Source organism: Lepidochelys olivacea (assembly GCF_965140295.1).
Source record: "Lepidochelys olivacea isolate rLepOli2 genome assembly, chromosome: 1".
Classification (NCBI taxonomy): Eukaryota; Metazoa; Chordata; order Testudines; family Cheloniidae; genus Lepidochelys; species Lepidochelys olivacea.
Window position 1 is genome coordinate 134,861,247 of NC_140411.1, and position 19,325 is coordinate 134,880,571.

At 38.8% G+C, this 19,325-nt stretch overlaps 1 protein-coding gene across 6 annotated transcripts in view; it reads right to left on the reverse strand.

Annotated features, from left to right (window-relative positions):
* Positions 1 to 19,325, reverse strand: part of MID1 (midline 1) — a 325,456-nt gene that overhangs the window by 6,501 nt on the left and 299,630 nt on the right. For all 6 annotated transcript variants that reach the window (XM_084649321.1, XM_084649324.1, XM_084649323.1 and 3 more), the window contains 3 exons: positions 18,512 to 18,639; positions 14,747 to 14,890; positions 1,996 to 2,157 (listed from right to left, as the gene is read on the reverse strand). In XM_084649321.1, the coding sequence (XP_084505447.1) occupies positions 1,996 to 2,157; positions 14,747 to 14,890; positions 18,512 to 18,639 (434 nt within the window). The remainder of the gene's footprint in view (positions 1 to 1,995; positions 2,158 to 14,746; positions 14,891 to 18,511; positions 18,640 to 19,325) is intronic.

Below are 19,325 nucleotides of genomic sequence, written 5' to 3' on the forward strand. Positions count from 1 at the left end.
CAGAAAATGTATTACTTCATAATCCCATAAAATGAAGTTTGAAAATCAGAAGAAGTGCTATCCTGGTCTGTTCATTTACTCTCTCTTGGTTTTATTTACACTGGGATGCTGACAATCGCGGATATTGTGAATTAAAATGAAGGAAATGAACTATAACTTGGTCCAAACAATATGGTGTAAAAACATTACTGTTGTTGCTGTTGGCAGGTATCTTCTGCCATAGCACAGGGTGTGTAGACAGTAACAGGAAGCAGTTTGGTAAACCGAACTCTGTAGATACATAATGCCTGCTCTGACTCTGACAAGCTTACCTGAGTTAAAAAGCAGAAAGATCTTTTTACTTCTGCCAGAGAATTTTTGAAGGACAATTGGAAAAAATATATCACCAGTGGCCAACAGAGTCTTTTTTTCTCCTTTATCCTCTTTCATATAAAGGCAAATCTTCTTATAAGTGGAAGATCTGATTACACGAGTGGGGTGTGGAAATGAGCATTCTCAGTGGCTCTGTGACCTTATGCTATTGATAAATGTGCACTTTAAATCAAGATGTGAATTCCTTAGTGTTTGTGAAAGAAGAGCTAAGTAATTCCTATGCAGCGGAATTGAAATAATTGAAGTTGGCATAAAAAGATGAATGAAATAGGTCTGAAAAGTGATATTCAGTATGCTTTATTTCAGATCTCTAGGAAATCAGAAAGGCTACGCATTTAAAGGAAAAGGTTGGGCCAACACTGTCTCAATCACTATTACTTTGATACTAAAGATGAAGGAATGGTTTTAGATGTAGGGGTATCTTTTCTTTCATAACATACATAGAATTATGCATATATCAAGGGTAAGATTTACCTTTTAGAACGTAGGCTATGACACATGTTTTTTCCCCACCGATGCTAACAGTATCTGCTAGCTTCTACCACTTGGTATCAGCAAAATACTTTCTACATGTCTCTCTACCTGTTTTCTAGTCTTTGTATTAGTGAAGTATCATCTGAAACATTTCTTTCTCTGTACTGGTTTGCATCAGGCCAGATCATGTCACAGGTACCTGACAATAAAGACTGCTTGTCTGTCACATTGTGTCTCAAAGTGAAAAGAGAAGAAAGTTTGCCATTTCCCATATGGGTCCTTCAGAGGAAGGGAAATGCCTGCTTTACTTAAAACTGTATTTACTGCTACATACATTCTTTTTAGTAGCAGATGTTGTTTATATATGTCGGTAACTTAGGGATAGAGTGCTGGCCAGCTAGACAGGGGAGGAAGAAGAAACGCACCAGCTCCCCCAGAGTAATCTCCCAACACTTTCATTATCCCCCAGCAACTGCCCCTCCAGCCCCAACATTCTCTACCCAACACCCAAACCCATCTGTAGTCTAAAAGGATCATGGGATTGGCTAGGGCATGACAAGAAACCACAGATGGAAAAAAGCTTAGAACCACTGCTTTAAAGTGCTATGCTATATCCACTAATAATTTTGTTCAATTACTTTCTTAAAAGTGAGATCTCTGACTCCATCACCTCCACATAGTTTTTATAATAAATTCAGGGAGGCTCCCAATATCATAAAACAGGGATCCAAGAGGACCCAATTTAGCTCATTTTAACAATATAATGACCATCCTATTAAATTTTTAAAGAAATAAAATGTCCTATAATGGTAGAAGAAAAGGGCAAGACAATATGAGAAGTAATAAAAAAAAAACCCCAAAGAAACCTTTTCACTAATTTCTTCTTGATGTTGCTACTGCTAGTGGTATTTTCAATGATGTGGACACTTCAGTGGACCTCAGGAATAAAAGAGATCCCTGTGTTGTCATGTTGAAGACTCTGGCAGTCTTGAATGGGGTGAAAAATAAACAGCTTAAGTGCAAAGCACTTTAAAGAAGGCAACTTGCTTTATACTCCTGCGCCTTTCAAGTATCAAACCTATGAAGGACAGTGGGGAGGAGAGGGAGTGTGGGAGTGCCTGTGTGTTTGCTGGATTCCATGTTACTCACTGTTTGTCTTCAGCTTGCCTGGCTCACTGTTTCGGCTGCCCGCCTGATTAATGGCCTTGACAATGAAGATGTACTTAGTGCCACTCTGTAACCCATGCACTGTGTAGTGGTTTTGTTTGATATTTGGAACAATCATCCAACTGTCGGCTGAGTTACATAAACCTGTAATTTCAAACCAAACACATTAGTCATAACATACTAAATACTTTGTAACTGATGGAGACATACTTTGAACACTCATGAATATTTACATTAACCTGAACAGGAATTATTAAACAATCCACAAGACACTTGCCTCTTTCTTTACTTAAGTGCTTTACTTAAGTGTTGAACCAACCGGTTCGCTAATTTCCACTGACGCATTTCTCCTGCACCCAACCAGCGAACCTTTTAAACTCTTAGTATATGTAACCAACCATGAAAAATGGACCTTTAAGAAATGATTCACTGATGTGTGGATACTCTGGGAACTTTCAATTGTCCCTAGACAAGGAATGGTTTATTGCTTAAGGACTAGAGGATGTGGAAATGCCATCAGTCTGTTTTTTGACTTAATGAATTGAGTTGTATGCTTTAGGACTTAAAAGACTAATGTGATTCATTGCCATGAGGTTTGTTAAGGCATTTTTGCTGACAGTCCCTTAATGTTCATTTTTGAGGACCTGAAGCAAGTTGGTGGTGGAGAGATCTCAACTGCAGATATTACATCTCTTGGCGGTCTATCAGAGCCTAAGTTTGTTAGACTTCAGGGTATTGTGCAAGTGTCATCTTTTCAGTCTACCCTCTGCCAGATGGATGTAATTGCATGCTTTATAATTTATTTTACTACTTTTCTGATTTCTTTCCCAGTGGTTAGTTGGGAAAGGTTAGTACGGCTTTCCATTGTATACAGTTATAAACTTTTATTGTGTGTGAGATGCATCCAAATGAGGGTATAACATAGAAGGAAGCTACGAAGGAAAGAAAAACGTAGGCTAAACCAAAAGGGGAAAACGTCCCACAGTGAGATCTATTAAGCTGTGGAAGTGTTTCCTACAAGATTTGGTAGAAGCCTCATTGAGACAAATCATTTACTAGTACTATGTGTTTAAAACAGTGCTTGGTATAATAGGCCCCAGTCTAATTAGCCTCTAGGTACTCTTGCATTATAAACATTTATAGAAATAACAATGATGTTAATAATGATATATGCATGTAATTACATTATATAAATAATAATTAGAATAATAATTTAAGACTGGAAAATATAACAAAAAGGAACAATCTTGCACTGGATGAGAAGATTGAAGTTTTTTTCAGGCTTTAACTTCATTGGGGCTGGAACACATTCTAAAAGCCAGAATATTTTCAGGGCAGTTTTGACCTTTTATCCTGCCTTTTACCAGGGGAGCAGGGAACAAGGATGGATAGTGACTTTTACCAGTTGACAATAGACTCTTTTATACATGAAGATACACTGGTGCCAGCACAAAACCTTTTGAGAAAAAAAAGTGAAGAAAGAAAAAACACACACAAGGAGATCATATAAAAAAGAACTATGCTGATAGGGTACAGAGACTTGAATAAATTCAGAGTTACGTTGGAAACTCTCTTCCTAACTCAGGCTGTTTTGTTTTTTAGTTTGCAAGCCCATTCAGGATCGAGTTTAGGACTCATCTTTTAATTTCTTAACTGTGTTGCTTTGTCTCTATGGTCTTTCATTAGTTCATTCTTTCTGTCTTGGTACTTATCTAGCCTTCATCACCACAATATCAGAGTGCCTCACAATTATTAATGGATTTTATCCTCACAACAACGAAGGGAGGTATTACCTTTATTTTCCAAATGGGGAATTGAGGCAGAGAGAGATGAAGGCCCATATTTTTATAGATATTTAAGCACTGCGGCACTCAGCATTGCAATGCCTAACTGATTTAGGAGCCTAAATTTCAATTTCATAAAGGGATTTAGGCAGGATTTCAGCTCCTAAATGTCTACATCCATTTTGAAAATGAGAGTTAACCTGCTAAAAGAGTTAGGGGCTGCAAAGCTGAGCACCACAACACATAAATACCTATAAAAATCCAGACCTGAGTATACGCCTACACTGCAATAAAAATCCCACAGCACCGAGTCTCAGTAGACGTCTACACTGCAATTTTATAGCCACACAGCTTGAGCTCCACAAGCCCAATCAGTGGCCATGGCCTGAGTCTTTTACTACAGTGTAGACATACACTAAGTGACTTACCCAAGGTAAAACACCTGGACTGAGTCAGCAATTGAACCCAGGTCTCCTAACTCCCAGACTAGGTCCATAGCTTTCACACCATTCTTCTTCTTACCAAGCTGCAGTGCCACTAAACTGACTTTTTTGTATTTTATCTTGTAGAAAGCAGACCTGGAATGTCTGCAGATTTCCAATTTTCTGTGGCCTATTCTAACACATCAAGCATACTGGTATTTTGATACTAAATACTGTCAAGATGAACAACAACTGTGTTTACCCAACTTGAAACATTTTTTTGTTTGTTGTTTTACAGCAAAAATGAATTCTGGTATCTTCTTTGTTCGTAAGCCAGTGAGCTCCCTGACCCTATTTACGTCTCCCAAACATCCGCTACACGAGTTTTAAACTGTAAGGAACAGTTTGCAGCACTCAGTTTTTTCACAAAGATGCTGGAAAATTAGATCAGACAAATCCATCATCCACCCATCCCCTGAGAAAAGAACCCAGTGCTTTCCTTGCAGAGGCTCCAGTGCTGTCTAGCACCGATAGTATGGTGCCTACAGCAGTATCTCTCCATTCCCTGTTCTGTCTCTGAAACAGATCTACTGAATTTTGGTTTTTATTCTATGAGTGAGTTTTTTGCTCATGAGAGAAGGGAAGTAAAAGCAGCCCTGGGCACGATCCCAGCATAGGGCAGGGAAGTACGCTACCAATTGCATTACACTGCTCAGACCATCCTCCTGGCCTTTGACTACCAAATATATACTGATACTATAGAAAATTAGCACGAGTTATGCAGCAACTGCTGTTGCTAGTTGTTACTCTGTTATTCTGAATTAAACAACTGGACCCCGACCCGACAGGCCTCTAGGCACTATTGCAATAACAGTGTTGAATAACAAGGGCTTCGAGAGAGAATTTAATAATGCACCAAAAGGGTTTTGATTCTCATTAGGAAGGATAATGCGATGCTGTGGATAGATACCGTTTTAATAAAATATTCCTGAAGGATTTCAGCGCTTTAATAGTGGTCCTTCCCTCCAGCTTTTGCGATGCTAATGCCATACTTGATTGACGTCCCACTGGAACCAATGGAATATCATCTAAATGAGGTCCTATTCCTGCTCCCATTAATATCTAAGAAAGTTTGCTGCCAACTTCAACGACTGAAGGGTTAGGCTCCTTCCTATGGTGGTATGCCTAGAATCTACCCAGTGTCCACAACAACAACAACAGTCATGTGCAACCTCGCAAGCTCACGCCTTGATTCAGGAAAGCAAAACTATTCAGCCATTCTGACCCATTGAAGTTAATGGGACTCAAGGATGGATTTCAACTTGTAATTAAGTGCTTTCCTGAATTGGGGCCTCAGTCACCACCAGCACATTCACTATTTTAGCTCCATTCTATCAGAACAAATCTGCCCAACATGCAGTTTAAAAAAAAAAAAAAAGAATCCCTTCCAGTAGTGGTTTCAGAACATTCTGCAATCAGAGACTCCACATCAAGCACTGGAAAAATACAGGGTTTGACACTGGGCAGGCTCAGGCCCTATTTCAGTTGCGGCTACACCATGCTATACAGAGCTGCTTTTTAAAAACTGATTTAGGGAGGGATCCTGCCTGGTGCTGAACACCCCCACCACAGTGATGAACATGGTCTGTTGCTGTTAAGTGACTGGGGATGGAAGGAACTCAGCTCACAGGATGGACTCAGAGCCTCACAGAATAAGGCCATGAACGCGCTGGCTGGGATGATTTAATTGGGGATCGGTCCTGCTTTGAGCAGGGGGTTGGACTAGATGACCTCCTGAGGTCCCTTCCAACCCTGATATTCTATGATTCCATGATTGATTCTATGAATGGCCACCAGATCCATTCACTTCTTTTTCAATTGCTTCTAGAGTCTGATCCTGCAAAGCACTGCAAACCTCCTGGATAGTGCTGAGAGCCTTCGGCTCCCACTGACTCAGCTCATCACGGGAGGTGCTCATCGCAGCAAGATCCAACCCTTAGTGCTGGGTATGCCCCATCCTTCCAGGCCCATGTTAGGCAGGCAGTGGTAGTGAGAGTTATGCTCCTCAGTACTGTGTTAGTTTTGTTGATACCCTAATTGCCATTTATTAAATGACCTGGAAATCTGAGATCTGTATCAATCCCTAGAACTCTCTAATTAAAGTACATTTTTGTAGCTTGCCGTGGAACCATCTGACAACATTAAAAACTGGATGCAATCCATCAGAGGATGATGAAGTTAAAATGATCTCAATGAAGTCAGTCTAAACTTGCATTCAAACAGGCATGTGAGGAATTGTAAAAAAATGCAGATACATTTGTTATGGGTTTCACCATCTAGATTTACATATGTTACATATGTACATATGTTACATATTAGCTATAAAATTAACTATATGTACATATTAGTTATTAACTTATTTAACAATCCGAACATTAATTTAGACCTCGGGATCTTGGCATAACTATACCACTCTAAGACATCAGGATATCTTGCTACTAGAGGGTCATTGAGAAAACTTCTGCAGCCTGTGTCTATTGATATAAAACAGAATGTTTTTAAATAGAATATTTTTGGGTCAAAGCTTTGTTTAGTCATGTGGCAGGCCCCCAAGGACAATCATCAATGCCCCATTCTGGAGGAAACTTAAACACATGGTTAACTCTATCCATATAAACATGTGTTTAAATTTCATTTGAATAGGGATGCTTTCCTGAATGGGGGCCTTGATGATTATCCTTGGAGGGCTGTCACATGACCAAACAACTCTTTGGCCCCAAAAGCTGAAAAAGTAAAGTTATGATGATGTCCTCCAACTGCAATTATAATATGATCTAAAACAAGTACAGACAACCAACCAGAGTCATATAAAACTATTACTTATGAGAGAACATTTTGTTTAGTCTCCCACTCTATTCCAGGGGCAGACATAATAGAATAGCCACTTCTTTTAAGAAATGGAGAAAATTAGGAACGGAGGAGAATGGAGTGAATATGGAACAAGCTTTGGACAGGCAAGCCTGGAAAAGACTGATCCAGCACCCTGACCCCAGTTAGCTGGGAAAAGGGGAAAAAGAGGATTAGGAACGATCAGCCAACTCAGCAACCTGCTTGTGTGAACACTTCACAGGCCTCTAGGATTTGCTGCTAGGACCGTGTGCATCCTTGACTCCCTACCATGGCCAATAGTTTAAATGCCACAGCAGCACCATTAAGCTTTATGCACAGGTGTAGAAGAAGCAGCTGAGAGACACGACTGCTCCTAATCACAGCATGTGCACATATTGTTTGTAGATTTAGGGTTCTTGTTTCAGAAATCTAGGGCTTTAAACATTAAGAATTACGGCTCCTGCAGGTGGCAAAACAATGTATGTATCCTAGAAGAATTTAGGGAATTTAAATTACATCCTGAAATGGTGTAGTGAGTACAGTGATGCCCATGCAGGATGTGTGAGTTTTTGCTGAAAAAAAAAATTAAGTTTTCTGCAATCTGGAGGTAATAATTTGTAAAGCTATTTCCCCAGGGTTGGTTGCTGACGCACTTGAAAAACCAGACGGGAAAAATCCCAATGTGTAAATGCTACTAAAATTTACACTGTTTTAACAAAACACTTTTCTTTTTAAACTACACCAGGAACACATAAGTCACAGGAAGGTTATCTAATCTCCCAAGAATTTTAATTGTTTAAAAATGCTTTATTTCAATAAATTTATTACCAACTCACATCAGTGGAGCAATGACAGTGGGAGAAGGTGACAGATATATAACTTTCCCCCTCCACATTCCCACATGGATGAAATTAATATAGACAGAATTTCTGTTAAATAGATAACAATTTTTCCTAAGCAATATGATCTTTGAACACTGTTTTAACAGTCTGAGGTTTTCCTGGTTCTATCCCACATTTGGAACATTGGCTATTATACATTCAAGAGATACTCACTGAGAAAGTACTATGGAATTTTTCTTAATATACAAAATCTCTTTTAATCAGTTAAAGAATTATATGAAGAGACATAGTAAAATTTTCATAATTTCATAGTTCTCAGTAATGTCAAAGACAAAGTCTTGTTGACTTTCAATGGAGTTAACTATTGAAAATTTTATCCTTGCAATTTCTTTAGGTCCAACAGTTTACCTAACTAAAGATAAAAATTCTATTCTCCCGCCATTCTTTGCGTGCTCAAGGCCATAATAAACAAGCAGTGAGGATAACAACAATAAATAATTTGTTACGTTCTAGTGATGTGTTCGGTACTCTTACAAAAAATAGAGGAAAACACAACCTGTGCCCCAAGGAATACACCGAAACAGCTCAGACAGTAAGTGCCCAAGGGAGACAAGCACCCAGCCTGTATTGAATTTCCGTGGGAGTTGGGTACCTAGCCCCCTCAGGCACTTTTGAAAATCTCAGACTAAAGACTTAATTCTCATTTACACTAAAGTCTCTTTACATTGTTCTGGCAGCGTAAAGGGCCTTAAAGTGGGAGTAAACGAGAATCAGGCCCTAAATGTACCATGTAAACCAGCATATGGTTCTAGATTAGGACCTGATCCTGCAATTGGATCCATGGACCCTGCCCCTAAGAGTGTAAACTGTCCAAGAGATAAAACAATCTAACTAGACAAAGGAAGTATTATTTTCTCCATTTAACAGAAGGGGACCTAAGATGATCAAAGTCACATGGAAAGTCTATGACTGGGCTGAGAATTGAATAAAGATCTCCTGAGTTCCAGTCCAGTACATTAACCACATGACCATCTGTCCTCTCTTTTTGTGGGACAGGGATGAACTTCCTCTATGATGGAACTCCTGGGGGTTGTAGCCATCTAACTCAGGGTAGATTTTCACCTTATACTGTATCTTTAAATATATATATAGCAGGCCTGATTCTCTCAATGACCAGGAGTAATAGAATTAATCTTTTGCCTCCTGTATTTGGTCTTGGAGAGAGAGAGAGCCATGAGTGCTGTTCAAAAACACATTGTGCTGCATACAGTGAAGACAAAGAGTTGAAAGCTGACCTTTACGGTAGTGTACTAAAACAATTCCATGACCTTTACTGTAGTGTACTAAAGAAATTCTATGAAGTTAAAAAAGTACTAGGTTTTTTACATGATTTATGTTTCACATGATTCAAAAGGGGTAAAAAAAATTATACTGCATGCAAAGCAACTAGCACACAGTAATTATGAAAAGACATTTACAGTATTTAGATTACAGATGATTAGCTACTTCTCAGAGATGCTAATGTGCAAACAGCTCCTCAGATAATATTAGCTTTGAGAATAACTACTGTAATAAAAAACTACTTAATTTAAAGTTCTACACTGTTACAGAAACAGTGCTGCCAGGTCTTTGGTAGTCAAGAAATTTGGCCACATTTGGAAATAATCTTTCCTGTATTAAATAGGGCCTGGATCAAATTTTAACCTCCAAATTTATCAGTTAATAAAAGATATTATAATTTATTATGTTGGACACAAAATGCATCAGTAAAGCTTAGGTTTGTTTTTCTTGCTGAATTCATAATAATCTCTTAATAATGTATGCTTTTGCTGAGGGAAATGTAGTAAAGACAGGAAAGTGTAGAAAATCTGGCAATGCAGGTCTAAGAAATGGATTCCAAAACAACAACTTACATAAGTAGAATGTGTGGGTACGTATCCAAAGTAATTCACATAGCCTCTGGGGAAAGAAGCCTATTGGCCTGATACAGTACTCTAGCTACTTCCTCCTGACTAACTCACGGATAGAAATGGATAGACACTCTCTGTAGGAGGTAACCTGCAGTAAGAGCAGCCACTGCATGCATTGTTTGGGGGTGGCCGGGGAAGAAGTGAAGAATGCCTTTTACTATGTGGCAGTATGTAAATACCACAAATATAGGGAAACCATCTTTTACTGGAACTCCATTATATTAAAATATAATAATTTGTTTTAGTAGATTGCAACATGAAGACTGCATACCCAGACACAGGGAACTTCCACTTCCACTAAACTGTTCTGGGAAAAATAATTCACTGTAAGAGGGTTCCATTGAATACACCATTTATTTCAAAATTCAAGAGGTTAACACTCCAGTATTCCACTGCATTCTTGGAAAGTTAAATATAAAAACAGGTTTCAGAGTAACAGCCGTGTTAGTCTGTATTCGCAAAAAGAAAAGGAGTACTTGTGGCACCTTAGAGACTAACCAATTTATTTGAGCATGAGCTTTCGTGAGCTACAGCTCACTTCATCAGATGTATGCCGTGGAAACTGCAGCAGACTTTATATATACACAGAGAATATGAAAAAATACCTCCTCCCACCCCATTGTCCAGCTGGTAATAGCTTATCTAAAGTGATCATCAGGTGGGCCATTTCCAGCACAAATACAGGTTTTCTCACCCTCCACCCCCCCACACAAATTCACTCTCCTGGATTTGTGCAGGAAATGGCCCAACTTTATTATCATACACATTGTGTAAAGAGTTGTCACTTTGGATGGGCTATCACCAGCAGGAGAGTGAATTTGTGTGGGGGGGTGGAGGGTGAGAAAACCTGGATTTGTGCTGGAAATGGTGCTGCAGTTTCCACGGCATACATCTGATGAAGTGAGCTGTAGCTCATGAAAGCTCATGCTCAAATAAATTGGTTAGTCTCTAAGGTGCCACAAGTACTCCTTTTCTTTTTATAAAAACAGGAAGATTCACCTCCACTAGAGGACAAAGAACATGATCTACATGAAGAAAAAAACCCATACACTCAAGAACACTTTGGGTAAAAACAGGAGGCTGGTGGACAAATCTCTGAGTATGGTTGGAAGTTGGACCGTATCATGTTACAGAGGTTTACATCAAAGAAATCAGGGCACGCTTGTAGGGATTCTCCCCTTGGAACTGGTATTTGCAAGAAGGAAATGGTATCTCCACTATGAGGCACAGGACTTTACCTCAGCCGGAGAGAAAAAAAGGAAGTTTTACAAGAAGTAGAATAATGTTTATACATTTTTATGACCTAGAATAAAACTTTACAGTTCCATGGCTTACAGATGAAAGTAAAATTAAAACAAACAGCCACCCATTTTCCAGTCTTGAGAGAGACCTGAAGAAGCCATAAACATTTTGGGAAATCAGTTTCTCCAAAGACCACAGGACTGATTTTGATTTCTGCTGGTATAAATCAAGAGAGGAAGTCCACTGAATTTAGTGGTCGCAATGATGTAAAACTGGGGAAATAGGGTAATTAAGTCCAACATATTGCTACAACATATCTACATTTGTCTGAAATATATAAAACACATTTTATAAAAAGCTCTCTGAAGATGTTTACTTCATTCATTAACTTTTATTTAATGCTTTAATGCTATTATGTATGGAAAATAGCAAGTGCGACAATTAAATTTCATAGCATACACTGAGCATTTCACACTATGCAATTCCAAAAAATTATCATATTACACCACCAAAACCCCATTAATACTTGTTTTGTAGATCAAAGCTCTCACCTCCACATGTGAAGCCTACAACATAGCCTTAAAAGGAGATACTTTGTTGTTTATTCACTAGCAAACAAGGAACAGAAAGTGTCAGATTACAAAGGTGCAGAAACTACAATCACTTCTGCCATCATTTATATTTGACATCAAACCCATCCCTAATGTTCTGCAGCTGACATGCTCTCTTTACCCCACAATATGCCTTCTGTCAGGCATAATACCATGTATGAAAATGGGTCAGAGAATAAGCAGCACACTGCATTGTTGCACAGTTCTGTCTGCTTGTTAGTGATTAATCAGAGAATCTTTTCTTTCTATTGTCTGCCTTGCTCTAATTCCTTTGAAGTACTCTTAAGCCTTTATTGCATGAAATCCATCAGTTAACCAGGGCGTACAAGTGTATACTGAAGTTTACTTGGCCTTTCTACTCAGCTCTATTAAGAATTTAGAGGCTGTTGACAAGAAGTAAGCATACAAGTGAAATACTAAATGCAGGGTTCGGTCAAGTATTTGACAAGCACGTGCTTTCAATATTCCAGGATTCCTATTTATAAAATGATGCTCTATCCTGTGATAGCACTCATGTTCAGACCACTGTGCAGACTCCAGCTAAGTAATCCTCAGACAAGCCATTTAGAGGGGATAGTAAATGCTCACCCCATTTTAAAGACATAGGAACTAAGGTGGCGAGTGTGAGGCGCTTGACCATCGCCACAGGCGTCAGTGCTAGAACCTGGATTAGATCCCAGGCTTCCAAGCCTGTGTTCAGACCACACCTCATTCCCAGGTGTTAACAGCAGGAATTGCACTTAGACACAGTACTAACTTTCATCAAAGCATCTCAAAACATTTATGACTATTCATCCTCTCAGTTCATCAGCCAGGTATTATTTCCATTATGCAGATGGAGAAAAATCATGCTGAAAATCACGGGATCCCACAAAGCCAGAGTTAGGCACCTGTGATCCCTATTACATGGATGGAGAGAGATAGGTGACTAAGAATGGGACACACAAAAGCCAGCATGTTAGGTGAAGAGCTGCCTATACTAGCCAATGGGAGATGCCGATGTCAGAGGTGTTTCCTATGAGCCACCCCTCTCACAGAGATTGGTGCCTAAGTCCAGGCTGCAGGGAAGCACCTTTCTCTGCTTGTGATCCACAGCCAGAACCCCCTTTCCTGGAGTCAGACAGCTTAGGTGCCTGCCAGACTCCACACAAAACAGACGGGAAAAGACAGACAAAGCCTCCCGTATTACATTTAGCCCTGCAATTATGGTACTCACCTGGGATGTGGGAGACCCCAGTTCAATTTTCTATCCTGCCTGAAGGGGAGAAGGGATTCACTCTGGGGTCTCCCACCTCTCAGGTGAGTGCCCTAAACTCTGGACTATGAATTATTCTAAAGTGGGGCTTTCTCAGTCTCTCCTTTTGAAGCTGTTCCACACTGTATAAATAATTAAATATGCACTGGGTCAGAGAGAGAGAGAGAGTGAGAATGCTGCTATAGTTCAGTGCCTAGGGCACTCCCTTGAGATGTGGAAGAACCCTGTTCACAGTCCTTCTCTTCAATAGACAGTAGGGAGCTTGAACCAGGGTTTACCTCATCCTGGGTGAATACCCTAATCACTGGACTACAGGTATAAGACAGGCAGCTTCCTCTTCCAAAAATCTGGGCTTTAAGTACCTAAGTCTCTTTGTGGATTTTGATCTATTTTAATAATTTACAGAAATAAAAATTAGGAGGTTCATTACTGGTAGAAGAGTTGCCTAGAAACAAGTTCACCCACAAGGAATAAGAAGTTATATTTGGTCTTTCATAAAACTCTTAGTATCAAGGCAAAGGAAAATGTTCTACTATAAGTCATATAGGACAATGCAAGGGTTAGTGTAATTATAAAAACTGAGTTAAATAAAATCACCATGTCAGTAGCTTTTCCCACTGATGTTTACTCCCTTTGACTTAATACACTGAGAGAATCATAGAATATCAGGATTGGAAGGGACCTCAGGAGGTCATCTAGTCCAACCCCCTGCTCAAAGCAGGACCAATCCCCATTTTTTGCCCCAGATCCCTAAATGGCCCCCTCAAGGATTGAACTCACAACCCTGGGTTTAGCAGGCCAATGCTCAAATCACTGAGCTATCCCTCCACCCAAAGCTTCACACCAAAATGAATCCCTACTTTCTGTAGCCCTACAGAAAATAGAAGTTGGTAGGAAAACCTTATTTTTTATCCCTAAAGGTAAACTTTTTCAAAAGAACCTAAGTGACTTAGGAGCATGGGTCTAACTGAAAGTCAATGAGACTCAGACACTTTTGAAAGTGGGATTTAGGCTCCTTAGTCACATAGGTGCTTTTGAACATAAGCACTTGAATAGTCTTTGACCAAATCTTACCTTCAAGCACATGAATAATCCCATTTAAATGAATAGTACTACTTGCTTAAAGTTAAGCACATACTTAAATGTTTCGGCAGATCAAGGCATTAATCTAAAGAAATCAGATTTTCAAATGAGTACAGTTTTATTGGGTAATGAGTTGTTTTGAAATTCTCACCATAAGTGTTTGAATGGGAGCTATCGAGTGCTAAGTGTTTTAGAAAATCTGGCCCTGGCCCTCGCCATCTGGCTTTGCTTATACTGACAATACCACTGCTCAGAATTTATAACTACAGTGCACATATTTTAAACTCACTTAACATCATACAAAGAGTCTAAAAAGTTATGAATACTGCTTTGCTCTTATGAGATGGATTGTATTTGTACCATTAGGAATCTATTATTGTTTTTTAAACTCCCACCCTACTACACTCCTAGCAAATGTATGCAAACAAGAAATTCAAGCCACACAAGTTTTGAATTTGAAAATCCTTTCAAAAGTCATTGGACTTTAAATATAGAAACAGAGCAATAAAAATGTATAGGAATTATGTTTTTTTCCCCTTTTCTTCTTGACTTCTGTATATATTTGTATTTGAAGGTATGTAATTTACTGAAACTCACAATTAAACAGAACAGAAAATGAGAAGATTTATACTTACTAACTACATTAGCTTGTCCAGTAAAGATGGTATATTGCAGCTCATATGAAACCACACTGAACTCATCATCTGAGGTCCAGTGGACAGTGATTGTGTCGTAAGAAGCTGTACAGAGCTCTTCTCTAATGGTTGGTGGGTTAGGAGCTGTGAAAAACCAAGAACAACTGTTAGGGGAAGGAACTGACTGACTCAGTAGGGTACTTTCCCTTTCACCTCTGAGATTAATGTGCACATTTTAGATGGGATTTTATGGCCATATTGTACCATAGATTTTTAGGCAGAACTTAGAAATGTAGGGTCGGAATCAATGTTCCCTGTGCAAATTTTTGTGTTTCTGTGCAAATTTTTGTGCGCGTGGTGTTTCGCCATGTGCGCAGGGTTTAGGATCTGCGTGCTCGCGCACAGTTTAGAGGGAACAGTGGTTGGAAGGGACCTCAGGATGCCAACTTCTTGCTAACATAAATGGGAACTTCTTAAAAACGGATGATTTGACCCTTAGATGGGTAGTTTAAAAATCAGTCTCCAGGAATTCATGTCATATAATTGCCACCATCCATGGGTACAGATCTTAAAAATCCTTTCACATCTAAGTTGCTTTAATATGAATAGCCCCAATGAGGTCAGTGGTACTGATAACTCTCAGAGAAGGCTGTACAAAAATGATCCAATTGCACCTGAATTAAAAGTAAAGGAAAAAGTGGACTACACATGTTTTTTGCTGGCAGTTCTCAGACCGTCATGAGCACTTAAAAAACCCCACAGTAGACGAGTCTATTGTTCCTTTCTCAGTAACTTTATTTTAATGTAACTTTTTAAAAATTTTATTTTGCTATTAAATATGTTTATATTTTAAAGGTTCTATTTCATTTATGTGTTATGCAAGGATTAAAGGGGTAGACTTTGTTCCAAACAGCGTTTTTCATTTATGTAAAAGAGGCAACTGCGAGGCACACGGAAATGCTCAAATGTGTTTCATGATCTGACCATGATTTGTGCTGCTCTAAATATTGTAGCACAGAAGCTTGTCAGCGTATTTTTTTCCAAACCGAGGAACCCTTGGGAATATGGGTATTAACAAAAAGGGATGAAAATCAGCTAAAATAAGAACATTCATTCCAGAAGGGGAATTTAAGCAAAAGAAAAAGAAAACAATTCTCTGAAAGGGATATTGCTGCAATTTAGATAGTGTGTATTAACTGACGATATATTGTGAAAGAGTCTATGGCAGTGTTGCTACCTTGAGTTCTCTTTGAAACACTAGAGGTTGACATTCATGGCTTTTAGAAAGACCTGACTTTCTATCAGAATAACTTACTGTAGCTGTTTTTTTAAACTCTGTTGTACCTTATTCTTCCTTCTCCATATATTGCCATTCCTTCAGGTTAGAAAAATATCGTTAAAAGGAAACACTGATCTTTGTATTTAGGCTGGGGTATCCAATTTTATGGGACTGTATTAAACTGAAATGTTTGTGCTTTCGTTCTCTTACATGCCTAGTGCAATAGGATCCCAATCCCAGTTGAGGCTCCTAGGCAGTACCATAGCACAAATAATAAATAATAATTTAAGGGAAAGATGATAGTTATTATTACTGATGGTTAAATGGTAACTATTATAAAACCTAAGGGAGGGATTTTCAAGGAGCCTAAGAGATTGAGGCACCCAATTCCCATTGAATTTCAACAGGGATTGAATACCTAATTCCCTTCATCCACTTTGAAAACACCAGTGTGAATTTTCTCTTTTTGTGCACACACAGGGATTCCCACTGAAGAGTATAGATATTCATGCTCTAAAATCACAGAATACAGGGAGGATTTGAGACAGAGTGGGAGGATTTTATCCAATGCACCTGCTGTGTACTTAGCCTTCTCTGAAACTAGAATATGGGTGATGTTTCCGGAGCATTACTTATTTCATGAACCAGCTAGACTACAATAATATACATGGAATTCCTCAAGATGTGAGGGGAATTCCTTGCTTGAAAGTGTCTTTCCAATCTTTCAAATAAATTTAAACATCTGAATGTAAAATCCATCCTTGGACCTGTAGCCCCTATGGCTTTTGGTCTATAAAGCAATGAAATAGACACATCATTGTAAGTTGTTTATTCACCAGTGGTAAATGTAATAGGGCAAAGTTCTTTAATTAGTAATCCAAGTACTAATTTATCTTTAAAAAAATTAACTATTTCAGAACATCAAGAGTGAGGAAACACAATGGAATAGAAATCGCTTATAAAGCGTTAAATTCTGCTACATTTCATCATTGTGAATAGAGCTTCATTCCACAAATAGCTCCATTGTTTTCAGTGAAACTCCTCAACAACTAAGAATACTACTCATCACGAGGAAAGGGAGTAAATTCTGGCCCTAAAGATTTCAAATTATAATACAGAATAGCCAAGCATATAGGACTACTGGTGTATATATAATTTCTTTATTTCAATACTCGTGTATGAGATACAAGAAATCTAGGCAGATTGTATTTTGTGCTTGGACACTTTGGATTTCCTGTTTGTATTTTGCAATTTGAGCCACACATTATTTATTACTATGAAAGACTAATCTGGTAAAGACATGGGTACGTAGGCTGTTCTTGACCGGATAGCCAAACCATGAAAATGTTAGATTAAAAATGTCTAGCTAAACAGACCTAACTATTATGTTGTTCCCCCAAACCTGAGTGTGTGTCATTTCACAGAACTGTGCAGAAGGGACAAGAAGAAGTCTGGTCATTTGTGGGTGGAATTTGAGGAAGGGGGTAGTTGAACGCTGGCATCCCAACTGGGGCAGAATTAAGACTGGGGTGCCTCCTCTGATGGTGTATGGCACGCCCTTGTGAAATCCCATCAAAACTGAGGCAGAATTTGTAAGTGCTCTTTGAACAATGCTGTGTGTTTTTCATTTCCACATTCTCACTCTCAGTGATGGCTGCTTACAGGCTGTACAAAAATATAGAGTTGCTGCCATGTTTTTGCTGTTTTCAATTAATTAAACTGAAATTAATTGTTCTAATTCTGGCACCAAAAAGGGAACATTCTTGATTCAGCAATTTGTTTTCCTTTGTGAATGATTAAATATTCTGTGATTGTAGATTACGCAATCTGTTTGGAAGGGCCCAATCCTGCCGATTTACTCAGGCAAAATTCCCATTTAACTTAATGGGATCTTTGAGAAAGTAAAAACTGTAGGATCAATCTGTATAGCAGTGAAAAAGATGCCACACGTTAGACAACCCTGAACACTGTAAGCTCCTTCAGGTACTTCATGGGTGAAAGGTCCTGTATGTGTTAATACACAAATACTTCTCTCGTTGCTGATTCCTTCGTGCTGGTTATTAGAATTGTTTCTGGTTACTAATATACAGCTAAACTGCCTTTAACAGCAATAGTAATCTGCCTTGTACACAAGCAGTGCACAGCAACACTAGCCTAGGGGTAGAACAGGGAACAAATTATGATTATGAGTCAGAATTCAGTCCCTACTTCCCCATCGCTACAACATCGGGGGTGGGGGGGGGAAGGAATGCACATCATGTACTGGGCTCATCTTATTTTCCCCTCCATGTCCACTTAACTGTGCTGGCCAGAGCACTTGGCAGGGAGCAGGGGACAGAGGCAAGGCTACACCTACTGCTTTTGTCCCTCACTCCCTTCCCCTCCCCTGTGTTATGGGTAATCCATGCAGGGAGTCTAATAAGGATGGGAACGTGACAATCATGGTCATACTATTTTACAAGTGAATTAATCGTTTAAAAAAATACCTGTAAGATAATCGAGGCATTCCAGCAATTTTTTCTCCCTGGTAAAATCAAGCGCAAAAGTATCGAAAGTATCATTGAGATTAATTTCAGGGATTAACACTTGAGAGGATGCAGTAGCCATGGAGACCCTATAATGGAAAAACACAAGGATGCAGTAGCTTTCACATTCATCTCCTAATCATCAGAATCATCAAACCCAAATTGTCACATTTTTACAACCATTTTTAAAAACACATTACGGTAATTTAGTGCTGTATCCTGCATTCTTACTTCTGTAAGTAAGTAATTACATGGCTGCCTCCGATTTTGCTATGTTGAACTATTTTACCCTACAACGATAACAAAATTATGATCAAACATCAATAGGTTTTAAAAAATGGAAAAGCAGGGTTTTTTCCTTCTCCTGTTGAACAAAATTCTTCTTAGAAGTATTTTTATTTGCTTCTGCTGTGTATTAAACAGTCCTGAACAGATGCTGTATCTCTCTCAACTACTGCCTTGTTAAGCAGCTTCCTGCTCCAGGCATTCCTTTGCACATCTGTCTCAAAAACTGTGGTTTTGGTTCAGACTGTCACACTTCCCCCAGTTGTTAAACAAGTTACATAATTTTCAACTTCAAAAAGTGCAGAGTGAAGATTAAACAAACAGATGTCAGGATGTTTTATCTTGAAATGCTTAGCCTTTTGAACGTGCAGAATAATGTTTTTTCAAACCTGAAATACTTTCTTGCCTAGCTCACATCAAAAATTGTATTTATTTTTCCAGTAAACGTCATGCATCTGTAGATGAGATTTTCCAGGAAAATTAGGTCTAA